The 19,071-nt window shown below is 41.1% G+C and overlaps 1 protein-coding gene across 2 annotated transcripts in view; it reads right to left on the bottom strand.

Annotated features, from left to right (window-relative positions):
* The window catches only part of SH3RF3 (SH3 domain containing ring finger 3), a 340,566-nt gene that overhangs the window by 31,097 nt on the left and 290,398 nt on the right, over positions 1 to 19,071 (bottom strand). For both annotated transcript variants that reach the window (XM_053588118.1, XM_053588120.1), the window contains one exon: positions 12,527 to 12,846. In XM_053588118.1, coding sequence (XP_053444093.1) covers positions 12,527 to 12,846 — 320 coding nt within the window. The remainder of the gene's footprint in view (positions 1 to 12,526; positions 12,847 to 19,071) is intronic.

Raw genomic sequence — 19,071 nt, 5'->3', positions numbered from 1 at the left:
AAAATATAGCCAATTGACCTTTGACAAAGAAGCAAAAGCAAAACAATGGAGCAAAGATAGACTTTTTAACAAATGGTGCTGGAACAACTAGATAGCCACATGTGCAAACAAAAAAATAATCTAGATACATACTTTAGACCCTTTAGAAAAAATGAAATTAAAATAGATCATAGACCTAAATGTACAACGCAAAACTACACAATTCCTAGAAGACAGAATAGGAGAAAATCTAGATGAGCCTATGTGTAATGATGACTTTTTAGATAAAACAGTAAAGGCACAATCATGAAATAAACAATATGTTGGACTTCATTAAAATTAATACGTTGCACTTTGCAGAAGGCACTGGTCAAGAGAATGAGAAGACAAGCCATAGACAGAGAAAATATTTGCAAAGGAAAATGATGATAAAGGACTGTTATCCAAAATACACAACTCTTAAAACTCAACAATAGGAAAACCACCAAATAAATCCTAGCAAACAGAATATAGCTACACATTAAAAAAATTATACATCATGATCAGGTGGGCTTTATCCCAGGAATGGAAGAGTTCAACGTACATAAATCCATAAATGCATTTCACCAGATAAATAGAAGACAAAACAGATCTATCTCTCAACAGATCCTAAAAAAGCATTGACAAAATTCAGCATCCTTTTCCTAATAAGAACACTTAAAATAGGCATAGATGGGACATTTCTTAAACTACTAGAAGCTGTCTATGACAAACACATAGTTATATCATAGGCTTCTAGTAGTTTACTCCTTTTTATGAATGGAGTAAAACGGAAGGCATTTCCAGTTAGAACTGGAACCACACAAGGATGTCCACTATCACTACCACTATTCAACATAATGCTGGAAGTCCTAGTCAATGCAAGCAGGCAAGAGAAGCATATCATGGATATTCAAATGGGGACAGAGAAGGTTGAACTCTTTCTTTGCTGATGATACGACCTCATACTTAGAAAACCCCAGGGATTCAATCACAAGTCTGAAAGTGATCAAGAAATATGGTAGCATCTTGGGATATAATGGTCAAACTGAGAATCAAATCAAAGACAATACCCTTCACAGTAGCTTCAAAGAAAATGAAATACCTGGGAATATACCTAACATAGGATGTGAAGGATCTCTACAGAGAAAACTGAGAAAAGAGATAACAGAAGATGTTAACAAATGGAAGAACATACCATGTTCATGGCTGGGAAGAATCAACACTGTTAAAATGTCCACACTACCCAAAATGACCTAAAGATTTAATGTAGTTCCCATCAAAACACCAACGTCATACTTTGAAGAGCTTGAAAAAATAGTACTTTGTTTCATAGGCAGCCAGAAAATAACCCTGAATAGCCAGTGCAACTCTAAGAAATAAAAACAAATCTGAAGGCATCATGTTACCAGAGTTTAGGTTATACTACAAGTCTACAGTGATCAAATGGTATTGTCACGAAAAATATAGATATAGATCTATGAAATAGAATAGAGAACGAAGAGACAAAACAAGCTGGATATTGCCATCTCCTCTTTGATAAACCAAACAAAAGCATACATTGGGGAAAAGAATCCCTATTTAATAAATGGTGCTGAGAGAACTGGAGAGCCACATGTAGAAGACGAAAATTGGACACACATCTCTCCACTGACTAACGTTGATTCTCGCTGGATAGAAGATTTAAATTTAAGACATGAAACAATAAAATCTCTAGAACGAAGTGTGGAAAAAACTAAATGATACTGGCTTGGGAAAAGATTTTATGAATAAGATCCCTTTGGCAATTGCAGGAACACCAAAAATAAATAAATGGGACCTGATAAACTAAAAAGTTTCTGCACAACAACTAAAGTAAATAGACAATCTTTAGAATGGGAGACGATATTTTCATGCCATGAATCTGACAAAGGGCTGATAACTAGAATACAGAGAGAACTCAGATTAATCAACAAGAAAAGACCCAACAATCCCATTTACAAGTGGGCAAGAGAAATGAACAGATCATTCTTTGAAGAAGACAGATTAATGGCCAACAAACACATGAAAAGATAGATGTTCATTGCCCCTAATCATCAGAGAAATGCAAATGAAAACCACCCTGAAATTACCTAACATCAAGGGGAATAGCTGACATCACAAAGTTCCCAAGCTGCAGATACTGGCATGGATGTGGAGAGAAGGGGAAATACTTTTACACTGCTGGTGGGATTGCAAACTAATATAGCCTCTTTGGAAAGAAGTACAGAGTATCCCCAAAGAGCTAAATGTAATTCCATGTGATTCTGCAGTCCCATTATTAGGTTCTACCCTTAAGAAAAAAAAATAATTTTTACCATAAGGATATTTGCACTAGAATGTTTATCATAGCACAATTCAAAATTGCAAGGTATGGAAACAACCCTTCAATCTGTGAATGGATTAATAAACTGTGGTATATATATATGTCATGGAATACTATTAAGCCATAAAAAGATGGAAACTTAACATTTTTTGTATTAACCTGGATGGAATTAATATTCTCCTTAGTAAAGTATCACAAGAATGGAAAGGCAAGCATCCAATGTACTCAGTACTAATATGAGGTAGATAAACAACTGCATGCTCACCAGAGAGAAAAACACAATTAAATGCAAGTTGGAGGGGGCAGGGGGTGCGGAAGGGGGGGTTGGTAAGCTCTCACCAAATGAGCACAACTGTACCCTTATTTTAATCTGAAATTAAAAAAAAACTGGGCAAAGATCAAAACAGACATCTCACCAAAAAAGATATACAGATAGCAAATAAGCACCTGAAAAGGAGCTCAACATTATGTCACTAAGGAATTGAAAGTTAAAATGACAATGAGATGCCACTGCATACCCATTAGCATGGCAAAAATCCAAAATACTGACTATACCAAATGCTAGTGATGATGTGAAGCAACAACTCTCATTCACTGATAATGAGAATGCAAAATAGTGCAGCCACTTTGGGGATAGTTGGCAGTTTCTTACAAAACTAAACATACTTTTACCAATCTTAGCACATACTCTTAAATAATCTTAGCACTCTCCTTCCTTGGTATTTACTCAAATGAGTCAAAAACTTATGTTCACATAAAAACTAGCATAAGATGTTTATAGCAGCATTATTCATAATTGCCAAAACTTGAAAGCAACTAAAATACCCTTCAGTAGGTGAATGGATAAACAAACTGTGGTATATCCAGACAATGGAATATTATTCAACAATTAAAAGAAATGGGCTACTAATCCATGAGAAGACATGGAGGAAACTTAAATGCATATTACTAAGTGAAAGACGCCAACTGGAAAAGGTTACATTGTGTATGAACCCAACTATATGATGGTCTGACAAGGGCAAATCTATGAAGACAGGAAAAAGATCAGTGTTTTCTAGGAGTTAATCGGGAGGGAGGGATGAACAGGCAGAGCACAGAGAGTTTTTAGGGCAGTAGAGCTGTGTTGTATGATACTGTAATGGTGGATACACGTATTACGTATTTGTCAAAACCCATGGATTGGACAACACCCCGAGCAGATCCTAACATAAGCTATGAACATGGGTGGTGCCTGTGGCTCAGTGAGTAGGGCGCTGGCCCCATATGCCGAGAGTGGCGGGTTCAAACCCAGCCCCGGCCAAACAAAAAAATAGCTGGGGGTTGTGGCGGGCGCCTGTAGTCCCAGCTGCTTGGGAGGCTGAGGCAAGAGAATCGCGTAAGCCCAAGAGTTAGAGGTTGCTGTGAGCCATGTGACGTCATGGCACTCTACCCGAGGGTGGTACAGTGAGACTGTCTCTACAAAAAAAAAAAAAAAAGCTATGAACATTGGGCGATGAGGATGTGTCAGTGTAGGCTTGCCAACTGTATCACGTGTGCCACTCTGGGAAATGCTGTTGATGGTGAGGTGGTTGTACGTGTGTGGGGGTAGGGGGGTCTATTTCTGTATTTTTTGCTCAATTTCTGTGAAACAAAATTTACTCTAGAAAATAAAGTCTCTTTTTAAAAAAAGTCTTGAAAGGATGACTTCCAGTATCAGAAAGGCTATTTTTAGAAAAGGAAATCGATTGTGTGGTAGTGGAATTGATAGAAGTGGATCAACTCTGCTGGATGTGTGTGTATACATGTTATTCTGTGTATAGGGGCATGTGTTTTATGTGTGTTCATGTATACACATGTATGTATTTGTACATTTTTATACTCGTGAGTACGTCTGTGTGACGTATTCATGTCTGTATACGTGTATGTAAATGTGTACACTTATATGCATGCAAATATATGTGTCTCTGTGTATGCACATATATGTGTGTGTGTATGTGTACCTATGTGTGTAGACTCTGTAGATTTAAACTCAATAAGAGAATGAGTCTTTTAATAGGTCAGTCCAGCCATAAAATAGACACTTTCATGAAGTAGTGAGCTCCCTGTCCCTGGAGGTATTTTAAAAGAACCTGAATGATCCCTTTGGAAAAGCTGCAGACAGGACTGCTCAGTTGGTGAGGACTGGTGGGGCTGCCAGCCCAGGTGACATCCTTCCCTTCCAGGGCCAAGCTCTGCGGTTGGGGGCTCGCACGATTGAGAGTCTCTGCATCCTCTCCTGGTGACTTCTTGCTGGGCACACTTGGTACAGGTGCCTTTTCCACACAGAAGACTCTGAATGTTCAGTTTGTATGCTACCTCTGGCTCATAGGACCCTGAAAGCCCAGCACAGGGACTCAGGGAGCTTTCACAGTGAGAGAGGAGCCTCTGCTGATAGATGGTACTCTGTCCATGCTGAGAAATGGACTATCTCCTTGCATCTCTCAGTGTCGCTGGGGGCATCTTTCTCAGTGATTTTAGTATTTTTCTAATATAAATATTTGAAGCCGTCATCTCTCTAAGATGTTAAATGGTTTAGATAGCTTGACTGCAGTGGAAACAAGTGTTTACCTTTTCTCTAAACCTGGAAAATGGATGGCTTCTTCTCCATTGCTCTGAAATATCTATTTATTACCAAATTGCACAATAATCAGAAATTTGCAATGATTCAGAGTTTCTCTCACCCCAGCAGGGTCCATAGGACATACCTCTTACTGCACCTGTGAGAAACAGATAATGTGGGGGAGACCTGGCATCCGTGAACTCTGTGGGTGTGCTTTTCTTTCTTGTTATTTTTTTTTTTTTTCAATTTCTGGCTGGGGCTGGCTTTGAACCCACCACCTCTGGCATATGGGGCCGATGCCCTACTCCTTTGAGTCATAGGTCCCACTCAGGGTGTGCTTTTCTTTGCAGGCCGACCTTACAGTGGGGACTATGACCACTGAATTGGGAATGGACCCTGGGCTGGCAGGGGCCCAGTGGTAGCACTTACCTGCCAAAGAGATGGCAGCAATAGTGTAGGATGAGTTTACCATCATAGACAACAGAGTCAAAGCTGTACCCAGCTAGCAAGTAGCTGAGTATGCTCCTAGATGAGAAACAGTATTCCTGTTTTAATACTAAGTAATTCGAAGGGTAAGGGATTCACAATTTGATACTAAAGTGAAGGAGTCAGAAGGACACTACTGCTGATCTTACAAAGAAATCTTCTCAAACAAAACAACTTCCAGGCCAGGATTCTGCATCCTGCTAAACTAAGTTTCACATTTGATGGGGTAATCAAATCTTTTTTTTTTTTTTTTTTTTTGCAGTTTCTGGCTGGGGCTGGGTTTGAACCTGCCACCTCTGGCATATGGGGCCAGTGCCTTACTCCTTTGAGTCACAGGCGCCACCTGGGAAATCCAATCTTTTACTGACAAGCAAACATTAAGGAAATTTGCCACTAATAAGACCAGCTATGCAGGAAGTACTCAGGCCCATACTATACACAGACCATCATCATGGACCACCAGCAAAGTCAAGATACCCAGACATGAAAGGACAAAGCCTAGCTTCTACAATGGCCCAAGTAATAAAACTAGATAGCAGACTATCACAAAACAAGACAAACAGAACCCCACCATACTTATCAATATTCTCAATAAATGTTAATGGCCTGAATTCCCCACTGAAGAGGCACAAGTTGGCTGACTGGTTAAAAAAAGCACAAACCAACTATATTGTGTCTTTGGAAACACATCTAACCTCGAAGGACATGATAAGACTCAGGGTGAAGGGTTGGAAAACAGTATTTCAGGCAATTGGAAATGAGAAGAAATCAGAAATCTCAATCCTATTTGCAGATATAATTGGCTTTAAAGCAACAAAAACAAAGACAAAGATGGACTCTACACTGGTCAAGGGAAAAATACAGTAAAAGACACTTCAGTTGTAAATATGCATGCACCCAACTTAAATGTTTCCAGATTTATAAAATGAACCCTAACTAGTCTGAACAATATAATATCATGCAACATCATAATAACTAGGGACTTCAACACACCATTGACAGAACTTGACAGATCTTCCAAGAAGAAACTAAACAAAGAAATGATGCACTTAAACACAACTCTAGAATAAATGGACTTAACAGACATATACAGAACATACCACCTTAATAATACTGAATATATATTCTTCCTATTGGTTCATGGATCATACTCCAAAATTGATCATATCCTAAGACATAAATCAAACCTCAACAAATTAAAAAAAAAAAAACAGAAATTATACCTTGTATCTTTTTGGACCGCAATGGAATAAAGGTAGAACTCAACTCCAACAAAAATCTTCATCCCCACACAGAGTCATGAAAACTAAACAATCTTATGCTGAATAACAGCTGGGTCAAGGAGGAGATAAAGATACAAATCCTTGAACAAAACAACAATGAAGCCACAAGCTATCAAAGCCTGTGGGATACTACAAAAGCACTCCTTAGAGGGAAATTTATTGCATTAAATACCCTTATCTACAAAACACAAAAAGCACAAATGGACAACTTAATGAATCCTTATAAAGAACTGGAAAAGGAAGATCAATCTAATCCCAAACCTAACAGGAGAAAAGAAAAACCAAAATTAGACAAGAACTAGATGAAATAAAAAACAAAAGAACCATTTGGAAGATTAATAATTCTTTAAAAATATACATAAAATAGATCAACGTTTGGCCAGATAACTAGAAACAGAAAGGTAAGATCTCAAATAATCTCAATCAGAAATGAAAAGGGAGCCAGGTACAATGGCTCATGCCTGTAATCCTAGCACTTTGGGAGGCTAAGGAGGATGGATTGTCTAAGCTCACAGGTTTGAAACCAGCCTGAGCCAGAGCAAGAACTTGTCTCTAAAAATAGATGGGTGTCGTGGCAGGCACTGTAGTCCCAGCTACTTGGGAGGCTGAGGCAAGAGAATTGCTCGAGCCCAAGTGTTTGAGGTTGCTGTGAGACCCTGTCTAAAAAAGAAAAAGAAAAAAAAAAAAAAGAAATGAAAAAGGGAAAATAACAACAGACATCAGAGATAAAAAGATCATCAAGGGTTACTATTAAAAACTCTATGCCCATAATCTTGAAAATGTAGAGGAAATGGACCATTAATTGGAAACACACTACCTCCCTAGACTTAACCAGGAAGAAATAGAACTCTTGAACAGAACAATTTCAGACACCAAAATTGCAACAACAATAAAAAAGCTCCCAAGAAAAAAAGTCCCAGACCAGACGGTTTTACATGTTTTATACCAGAATTCTACTGAACATCCAAAGAAAAGCCTATACATATATTGCAGACTGTATTACAAAACATTGAGAAGGAAGGACTCCCTTCTCAACTCCTTCTATAAAGCAAATATCACCCTGAAACCAAAACCAGGAAAGACCCAACAAAAAAGTAAACTACAGACCAGTTTCCTTCATGAATATCAATGCAAAAATACTCAATAAAATCCTAGCAAATAGATTACAGCTACACATTAAAAAAATTATACATCATGATTAGGCAGGATTTATCCCAGTAACGCAAGGCTGGTTCTACATATGCAAATCCATAAACATAATTTACCACATAAATAGAAGCAAAAAACAAAGACCATTTCCTCTAATAGATCCAGAAAAAGCACTTTACAAAATTCAGTATCCTTTTCTAATAAAAACACTTAGGAACATAGGCATAGATGGGACATTTCTTAACTACTAAAAGCCATCTATGACAAACCTATAGCCTATATCATACCAAATGGAGTAAAACAGAAAGCATTTCCACCTAGAACTGGAACCACACAAGGATGTTCACCATCACTACCACTATTCAACATAATGCTGGAAGTCCTAGTCAATGCAATCAGGGAAAAGAAGCATATCATGGATATTCAAATGGGGACAGAGGAGGTCAAACTCTTGCTTTTTGCTGATGATATGGTATACTTAGAAACCCCCCAGGGACTCAGCTGCAAAGCTCCTGGAAGTGATCAATAAACACAGTAACATCTTGGGATATAATGGTCAAGCTGAGAATCAAATCAAAGACACAATACCCTTCACAATAGCTTCAAAGAAAATGAAATACCTGGGTATGTACCTCACACAGGATGCGAAGGATCTCTACAGAGAGAACTATGAAACCATGAAAAAAGAAATAGCAGAAGATATCAACAAATGGAATAATGTACCATGCTCATGGTTGAGAAGAATCAAGATCGTTAAAATGTCTATGCTACCCAAAGTGATCTACAGATTTAATGCAATCCCCATTAAAACACCAGTGTCGTACGTTGAAGAACTTAAAAAAATAATTCTTTATTTTATATGGAACCAGAAAAAACTTCAAATAGCCAACACAATTCTAAGATATAAAAACAAAGCTGGAGGCATCACATTATTAGACTTTACGTTATATTACAAATCTGTATGATGAAAACAACATGGTATTGGCATAAAAATAGACACATAGATCTAAGAAACAGAAGAGAGAACCTAGAGATGTAATCAGCCTCATATTGCCATCTGATCTTTGATAAACCAAACAAAAGTCTACACTGGGGAGAAGAATCTCTATTTAACAAATTGTGCTGGGAGAACTGGTTAACCACATGTAAAAGGCTGAAACCGGACCCCACCTCTCACCACTTATCAAAATTAACTCATGGCCAGGCACATGGCTCGTGCCTGTAATCCTAGCACTCTGGGAGGCCAAAGTGAGTGGACTGCCTGAGCTTAGGAGTTCAAGACAAGTCTAAGTAAGAGTGAGACCCCCTCTCTACTAAGGAAAAAAAAAATAGAAAAAATAATAGCAAGGCATCATGTTAGGTGCCTGTAGACCCAGCTACTGGGGAGGCTCAGGCAAGAAAATTGCTTGAGCCCAAGAGTTTGACATTGCTGTGAGCTATGACGACATAGTACTCTATCCAGGGTGATAGATGAGACTCTGTCAAAAAAAAAAAAAAAATTAACTCATGCTGGAAAGATTTAAATATAAGACACAAAACTCTAGAATAAATCGTGGGGAAAATTCTTAATAATATTTGCTAGGGGAAGGATTTTACGAAGAAGACCCCATTGGCAATTGCAGCAATACCTAAATTAAATAAATGAGACCTGATAAAGCTAAAAAGCTTCTGCACAGCTAAGGACACAACAAACAAACCAAATAGACAACTTTCAGAATAGAAGAAGATATTTTCATGTTATGAACATAACAAAGGGCTAAGTACACAGAACTCAAGCAAATCAACAAGAAAAGAACAAACAACCCTATTACTCACTGGGCAAGAGACATGAACAAAACTTTCTCCCAAAAAGAGAGACGAATGACCAACAAACACATGAAAAAATGCTTTTGTGCTTAGTCATTAGAGAAATGCAAATTTAAACCACCTTGAGATATCACTTAATTCCAGGAAGAATAACCATGTCACAAAGTCCCAAAGCTGCAGATGCTGGTGTGGGTGTGGACAGAAGGGAACTTACATACTGTTCATAGGACTGTAAACTAGTACAGCCTTTTTGTAAAGAAGTATAGAGAATCCTCAAAGGGCTAAAAGTAGACCTGTAATCCTGCAATCCCATTACTAGGTATCTACCCAGCAGAAAAAAAAATCATTTTACCATAATGACATTTGCACTCCAATGTTTATAGAGCTCAATTCACAATCGCAAAGATGTGGAAACAACCTAAGCGCCCATTAACCCAAGGATAGATTAATAAGCTGTGGTATATGTATACCATTGAAAACTATTCAGCCATAAAAACGATGGGGTCTCTACATCCTTCTATTTACCTGGATAGAGTTGAAGGACATTTTCATAAGTATCTCAAGAATGGATAAGTGGGGTGGTGCCTGTTGCTCAGTGGGTAGGGCAGCAGCCCCATACACGGAGGGTGGTGGGTTCAAACCCAGCCCCCCCCGAACTGCAACAAAACAATAGCCAGCCGTTGTGGCAGGCACCTGTAGTCCAGCTACTCAGGAGGCTGAGGCAAGAGAATTGCCTAAGCCCAGGAGTTGAAGATTGCTGTGAGCTGTGTGACGCCACAGCACTCTACTGAGGGCGATAAAAGGACACTGTGAGCTATGATGACACAGTTATCAAAAAAAAAAAAAAAAAGAATGGATAAGTGAGCACCTCATGTACTCAATTCTAATATGAAACTTGTAGATGAACAACTACAGGCCTACATGAGAGAAAAACACAAATAAATTCAGGAAGGGGGGTGGAGGATGGAGGGAGTTTGGTAAGCCCAGTGGTAGTCACTGCAGGGTGGGATATAGGGATCACACAGGCTCACTGGCTTCCTAGTAACAGGATTGAAACAAGCATCATTTCTGCTCTTCCGCTGCAAATGGCGCTTTGTACCTTGCTGTAAATCAGGGAAAATTCAACTGGGGGTACAGAAGGGAAAAACCATAATAGGCAGTTTTAGACCAGTGTTGTTTTTGTTTGTTTGCTTGGGAAGTGGGGATGTGAACAGCACACATAACATGTGGAAGGATAATGTGCTTCTCTGCTGGGGTTTGCTGAACATGTGAACACATGCTCACTCGGCACATGCAGAACATGCCACCTCCTACATGGAGCCAGCATGGATTGTTCCCTGTGTGCTCACGGTCTGTGTCCAGCCCTGACCATGGCTGGCTGGATACAGGGGCAGCTCAGGGAACTGTCAGGAGGCTGAGCCACTTTATCTGCAACTTCCGTGGAGGGAATCCCTTCCCAAGGCATTGGCTGGGCCTGTAGACATGTACCACCATGGGAAATGTTTAAGAAACTATTACAGTCCCTCTCTTTCCAAGGCCACCCCCTGGTTTGTTCTGAGCAGCTCAGAAAGAGATCTCATCCTCCAGGAAGGCTGTCCCAGTGAGATGGCAGGACTCAACCCACACCTCTGCCTCCTGATGAGACCTGGATACCTCTCATAACAAGGCTGCAAGGTAGAAGGGAACAGATTGAAGATCAAAACCAATTTTCAAACAGACATGGATAGAAAACAGAGAGCAACCACTGCACATGGGCACCAAGTGAGCCTGCAGTACACTTGAACTTTTCTACTGAGAGTGCAGCTGCCACCGTTAGGACTGCAGCCTCTTCCACACCAGTCAGCATGGGAACAATCATGCTCTGGACTGGACCACACAAGAGGTCCCGAGGCTGGAGTACCAAGCTGGAGGACCAGTGGAGTCTGGTTCGGCTCATTTCTGTGATATACCCAGGCTCCCGCTGAGGGTGGGTGGCCAGCAGGGCTTGTGGACCCTGTGCAAGGGCTTGACCGGTCCATGCTGTCCCCAAGGTTGTCATTGCCACAAACACACCATTGGTGTCCAGGGTACTCATCCAAACACTGGCTAATACACTCTAATGGAAAGATTGATTTCATGTGGGCAGGTGTGAAAGGATCTGCAGAGTATGGTCAAGCCAAGAGAATGACTGCTAAACTGTTCGTGCAGCATGGCCCCTGGTGAGGGTCTGGCTGAGATGCCCTAGCAATACAGCCACAGGAGGCATATGGGCCGCTAACTGTATTTCACATGGATTTACGAAGATAGAATTTTTTTTTTTTTTTAAAGTAAAATACCTTATTAACAATCTAGAACTTTGTATTCTAATCCTGGCTAATCCAAGGTCTTGGTGCGTGGCAGATGGGGCAAGCTCATTAGACTCAGTTTCTTTTATGAAAGCAGCCCAACTTCTTTCATAGCTAAAAGAAAAACTAAAAATGCTGTCGACACCAACGATAGGATAGAATTCTCCCATTCTTTCTCATTTCTGTTCCATATGGTTGAACAGGCTGTGGACTGTGCAAGGATGGCATATTGAAGGGAAAGGGTGCTTCTCACACTGTACACATGTAGATTTGTGTATTTATTACTACAGTATGCCAGCACATGGCAATAAGTATTTTGTTCTAACACAATGAACATATCACAATGATTTTACACCAGATGGAACTAAGGGGCATCTTGTGGAGGGGACATTTTTTTCTGACTTACATGGAAATTGCAGCTGCTCTGCTTGCTTGGCCTCCATCTGTGCCACGTGCTTGACGCAGCTCAGGGTGAGAACTTGGTGCCCATATTCAAGCCTCAGTTGTACCAAATGCCACAATAACCAGCAGGACAAGGGCCCTGGCATGGGCTACTTACCTTCTCATTCTTCTTCTCATCCAGTTTGCACCCTGCATTGGTGGGGCTGGATGTGGACAGCCCCCCGATGGGTCCACCTACAGACTCCCCGTTGAGGTTCGCAGCACTGACGTTGGGAGGCGTGATGGCTGATGCAGCTGATGTGAGGGGGATGGCTGGCCGCAGGCACATCTGCACTGGGGGCTGGTGGCCGTGCTGCGGGGACACCCCCGAGTGGGGCCTGAGGCTGGTGGTGGGCAGGCGGGATGGAGAGTTCTGAGTGCGCAGGGGTGATACGGTGGCGGTTGGCCGGTCCTGAGCCTGGCTTGAGGGGTGGGCAGCTGGGGTTGGAGAGAGAGAGGTTGAAGGGTTAACGTACAGCCTGCCAGGCATCGACATACGCGCACTTCACACAGGTTTGGCTTTCCCAGACCCAGCCACTTCACAGGTGGGGAAATTGAGACTGAGCAATCCTGAAAATATATTCCCCTCTTTCCCAAGCCCATGGATCAGGGGGTCCTGCCAAGCCCCAAACAGCCCTTCCCTCAGGAGGAGCTAAAATGGCTCTGTTGAGGTTGCTGTGAGTGTGGGCATGTTCTAGTTTGCTGTGAAGTTTTCTAACTGGTTTTCTCTGCCACAATGAACCAATGCACTCAGAAAAATTTTAAAAACACCCTAGTTAAAATGCTTATACTAGTAAAGCCTGTGAAAGCAACCTGAAGTCTTGAGATGCCCCTGAATTATTAAACACCACTGCATATAAGCTACTCAAGCTCAACTCTGGTTAATCTTGACCTCAGAACTGGATCATCCCAATCCCCGGTTTCCATTCTGGGTCTGTGACCTTGCTGAGCTGAGGTGGAGAGTGTGGGGGGCAGCTTCAGCTGGGTGGCCTGGAAGAGAAACTATCCACCTCTGCTGCGATGTGGCTCACCTGCCACCTAGCCTGCAGGCAGAGCATGAGCCCCTGGATTTATAAAACAGGAGCCTCACAACTATGAATGTGCCTGTCTGCTTCCAGCAAGAACACTTTTTACAGATTGTAGGGATCAAAGGTGTAGTATTTGTAAAAATCTCCCATTTGAAAAGATAAAGTTCCCTTTAAACATAGCACCATATCAAAATTGATCTTGCTACTATTTGGGTTAATAATTTCAAAGAAGCATCTCCTTAATAAACATAAAAAAATGACAGGAGAAAATCAAAGTCCCCAAGGGAATGGTGACTAGTGACTGGGGCTGGTTGGACATAAGCAGAGACCCAGCCTAGGCCTTGGTTATTGCTTTACAACAAAGGCGCCGTCTAGAGCCCCTCAGGTCCACGTGTTTCTGCATTGTCGTGTCAGAAAAAAATTATGTTACAGTGTAATTACTCTCTACCGCCAGCATTTGTGGCATTCATGGCTTTACGATGTGAAAAAAAATGCACACAACAGTTTTCTCAGCCCCCAACTATGCTTTGAATACAAAATGTACTCATGAATCCTGATGGTGTCTTGTGGCCACGTGAAGTAACTCCATGTGACACACAGAGCCTCCATCTGGGCGTCAGGCCCCTTCCTCTGACAGAGCCATGTGGGGAGAGCTTGCAAGATCTAATTATGTGACTGTTCTCCAGTATTTGGGATGGCCTGCTGTTTCACAAGGTGAAATATAGAAAGTATGATTTACATTTTTTAAACTTAAATATTTGTGGTTTCAGATGGGGTTGGAAACCTAGAACATTAGATTCCTCCCCCAATGTGGCTCTGCATTTATAGGGAAGAGAACTGTCACTAACACAGAATGAATTTAATCACAGGGGACCCTGACTTGGGGGCAGCTCCAGGAACAATTCACGCCCACCTCCCTGCAATCTGAACTCCCCTTCACCTCAGCTCAGCAGCCCTGGAAGTGGAGAGATTGTGGATTACCCTGACAGCTCCACTCAGCCCTCCTCCGCCTCCTGTCTGCTTCCACTTGCCTGCCAAGTCACCTTACTACACTGGGTGCCAAGGCGAGTGTTCCAGAAAGTTCTAAGCCCCTGGCTATGCCATCTCTTGAACCTCATCCCCTAGTGCTCTGCCCTCAGCTGCCTTCTGGAGAGCCCCTTCTTGCTGACTGGCCCTCTGTGGCCCTGGCCCCAGGCATGCATCCCCACTCAGTCCTGTGCAGTGTCCTCTCTCATCCGAGACCGAGGGTCCCTGGTCCGTTCTCCACTATAGTGGAGGCTCCACAGGATGCTGGAATTGGCTTGGCATGAAAAAGGTGCTCAATACGTGTTTTGAATGAATAAATGAATTTTAGAGAAAAGGGAACCCCAGCAAAAGCTTCACTACCGATTTCACAGAAAGGAATCACAGGAGGAAAAAATGCCCCCTGAGACAGTGAGGCCTAGCCCATCACACTGGCTGGTTGAAGAATGCATCATCCTTTGGTGGGATTGACCCTTAATTTCCCCCTCCCTGTGCACCCCAGCCCTGTGCTGGCCTACACAACTATCCCACTTGTTAGTGGTGCTTGTTAGTGGCGCCAAGCAGCCTGCTTTCTTTGCAGAGTGAACCATAGGTGAAGGCTGTTTGAGAGAGCACCATTCCAGTCTCTAGCTTCCCCCTTCCATAGCTCTGCAGGTCCCTGGTCCCCTGTATCCTCTCTCAGTTCACTGCTATGTCCCCAGTACCTAGAATCCCGTCTAGGCATCCAGTAGGTGCTTTATAAATAGCAGTTGAGTAAATAAATGACCTACTTTAACATCGACTTCACACTGCAGACAATACTGTTAACACCTCCCACAACTTCAGACCAGCCTCCCTCTCAACTCACCCACATCCCTCCTCCCGCCCCAAGGACTCCGGGCTCCACCTGGTCAACCCTTCATCCTCATTCTTTTTTTTTTTTTCTGTGTGAGCCTCTGAACATCTTTGTTGTTTTTTTTTTTTAATTTATTATTTTTTTATTAAATCATAGCTGTGTACATTGATATGATCATGAGGCATCATACACTAGTTTCATAAACTGACACATTATTATCACACTGGTTAACATAGCCTTCCTGGCATTTTCTTAATTATTGTGCTAAGACATTTACATTCCACATTTACTAAGTTTCGCATATACCCTTATAAGATGCACCACAGGTGTAATCCCACCAATCCCCCTCCCTCTACCCACCTGCCCCCTCCCTCCTCTCCCTTTCCCCCTTCCCCCTATTCTTAGGTTGTAACTGGGTTATAGCTTTCATGTGAAAGCCCTAAATTAGTTTCATAATAGGGCTGAGTATACTGGGTACTTTTTCTTCCATTCTTGAGATACTTGGAGAAGAATATGTTCCAGCTCCTTCATCCTCATTCTTAATCCAGTCTCAGGTTCATCCCCACTCTACTGTGTTTAGCCCCTCTATTAAATTTCCCCCATAATTTATTAACCAAGTTAAACCTCTCCCATTTAAGAAAGAATCCTATACTTGTATTCTTTTAGCTAATGCCTCCTTTTCTTTCATGCCCCACTTTTCTTTATACTTAATATTTTACGAAGTGTCTACACATGCTTTTTCTCATATTTTTATTCATTTCTTTCTTTTTTTTTTTTTTTTGAGACAGAGTCTCACTATGTCACCCTTGGTAGAGTGCTGTAGCATCACAGCTCACAGCAACCTCAAACTCTTGGGCTTAAAAGATTCTCTGACCTCAGCCTCCCAAGTAGCTGGGACTGCAGGTGCCCACCACAACGCCCAGGAAGCTCCTGCAGCTGCTGGAGCTGGCACATCTGATGTGCTAGGCTCCAGTCCCTGACGGCACAGGGCTTCCTGTATGCATGCTTCTGCAGGAGTGAGAGTCAGCCAACATTGCTGCTGGACATCCTGCAGCCCATTAGGCCAGGACTTCAACCCCACTTGCTGTGGTGTCTTCCATTTTGCGTAGACTCACGGACTTCTAAAATTAAATACACACCAACCTCACTGTGTTGAAAACACATTAGGGGGTTTCCACATGCACCCACTCCTCTACACTTTCCAAGAGTCATTCATTCGCTTCTCAGTCTACTGAAACCTGGCTTCTAGCCCCATCATTCTATCAGATATTATCTGGACAGATAAATTATGATTCCAAATGACCAAATTTAACAGACAACTTTCTTTGTTGATAAAAGGTACCCATTGATCAGTTCATCTTTACAACAGTATCACAGTGACTCGATTACTGTAGCTTTATAAAAGGTTCTGAAATTAGTGTTGGCTATCCAGCTTTGTTGTTCTTTTTCAAGGTTATTTTTGGGTCTTCTAGGTTCTATATGAATTTGACAACCAGATTGCCATTTTCTACAAAAGGTTGTGTGGGATCTTGATTGGTATTCCATTACATCTGGGTCAATTTTTGGAGAACAAACAACTTAACTTTACTCACCCACAAAGTATTCTCTATCTCTCTACGCAATTAGGTCTTCTTAATTTCAGTCTATAGGTCTTCCCCAACTTTTCTCAGATTTATTCCTAATTGATTTCTACTTTATCTATTTATTTATTTTTATTGTTAAATCATAGCTGTGTACATTTGTGCAATCAAGGGGTACGATGTACTGGTTTCATATACAATCTGAAATATTCTCATCAAAGTGTTCAACGTAGCCTTCATGGCATTTTCTTAGTTATTGTATGTAGACATTTGTATTCTGCCTTTAGTAGGTTTCGCCTGTACCCATTCTAAGATGCACCGTAGGTGTGGCTCCACCCATAACCCTCCCTCCACTTTGACTTCCCACCTCCCTTACCCTCCCTTGGCCCTTTCCCCATATTCTTGTGCTATAGTTGGGTTATGAAGGTTAGCCTTCAATATGAAAGGTATAAATTAGCTTCATAGTAGGGTTGAGTACATTGGATACTTTTTCTTCCATTCTTGAGATACTCCGCTAAGATGTTCCAGCTCCATCCATGTAAGCATGAAAGAGGTAAAGTCTCCATCTTTCTTTAAGGCTGCATAATATTCCATGGTATACATGTACCACAATTTGCTAGTCCATTAGTGGGTCGATGGACACTTGGGCTTCTTCCATGACTTAGCAATTATAAATTGGGCTGCAATAAACATTCTGGTACAGATGTGTTCATTATATTGTGATTTTGGGGCTTCTGGGTATATACCTAGTAAAGGAATTATAGGATTAAATGGCAGGTCTGTTTTTAGATCTCTAAGTATTCTCCAAACATCCTTCCAAAAGGAACAAATTAGTGTGCATTCCCACCAGCAGTGTAGAAGTGTGCCATTTTTTCCACATCCATGCCAACATCTCTGGTTTTGGGATTTTGTTATGTGGGCTACTCTTACTGGGGTAGGTGATATCTCAAAGTAGTTTTGATTTGCATTTCTCTGATGATTAAGGATGATGAGCTTTTTTCATGTGTCTGTAGATCGTGTGTCTGTCTTCTTTAGAGAAGTTTCTCTTCAAGTCCTTTGCCCACCCTGAGATGGATTCACTTGTTCTTTTCTTACTAATACGTTTGAGTTCTCTGTGGATTCTGGTTATTAAACTTTTATTGGAGGTATAACCTGCAAATATTTTCTCCCATTCTGCGGGCTGTCTGCTTGCTTTACTTAATATAAAGCTTCTGGCTGTGCACAAGCTTTTTAGTTTGATCAGGTCCCAGTAATGTATTTTTGATACTGCTTCAATTGCCTGGGGAGTCCTCCTCATAAAATATTCACCCAGGCCGATTCCTTCAAGGGTTTTCCCTGTACTCTCTTCTAGTATTTTTATAGTTTTATGTCTTAAGTTTAAATCTTTAATCCAGTGAGAGTCTTAGTTAATGGTGAAAGGTGTGGGTCCAGTTTCAGTCTTCTACAGGTTGCCAGCCAGTTCACCCAGCACCATTTGTAAAATATGGGATCTTTTCCCCACTGAATGTTTTTAATTGGCTTGTCAAAGATTGAATAATGGTATGTAGCTGGATTCATCTCTTGGTTCTCTATTCTGTTCCAGACATCTACTTCTCTGTTTTTGTGCCAGTACCATGCTGTTTTGATCACTATCAATTTATAGCATAGTCTGAGGTCTGGTAGCATGATTCCTCCTGCTTTGTTTTTATTTCTGAGTAATGTTTTTGCTATTTGAGGTTTTTTCTGATCCCATATAAAGCGAAGTATTCTTTTTTCAAGATCTTTAAAATATGACAATGGAGCTTTGATAGGGATTGCATTAAAATTATATATTGTTTTGGGTAGTATAGACATTTTAATGATGTTGATTCTTCCCAGCCATGAGCATGGTATGTTTTTCCATTTGTTAACATCTTCAGCTATTTCTTTTCTTAAAGTTTCATAGTTCTCTTTATAGAGATCTTTCACGTCCTTTGTTAGATAAACTCCCAAATATTTCATCTTCTTTGGCACTACTGTGAAAGGAATAGTCCTTGACTGTTTTTTCGGCTTGGCTATTGTTGGTATATATAAAGGCTACAGATTTATGGGTGTTGATTTTGTAGCCTGAGACATTGCTGTAGTCCTTGATCACTTCTAAAAGTTTTGTAGTAGAATCCCTAGTGTTTTCCAGATTAAGATCATGTCATCTGCGAAGAGTGAAAGTTTGATCTCTTCT

Source organism: Nycticebus coucang, chromosome 4 (genome assembly GCF_027406575.1).
Source record: "Nycticebus coucang isolate mNycCou1 chromosome 4, mNycCou1.pri, whole genome shotgun sequence".
NCBI lineage: Eukaryota > Metazoa > Chordata > Mammalia > Primates > Lorisidae > Nycticebus > Nycticebus coucang.
The sequence above is the reverse complement of the archived record's forward strand: the minus strand, read 5'-3'. Positions and strand labels throughout refer to the sequence as shown.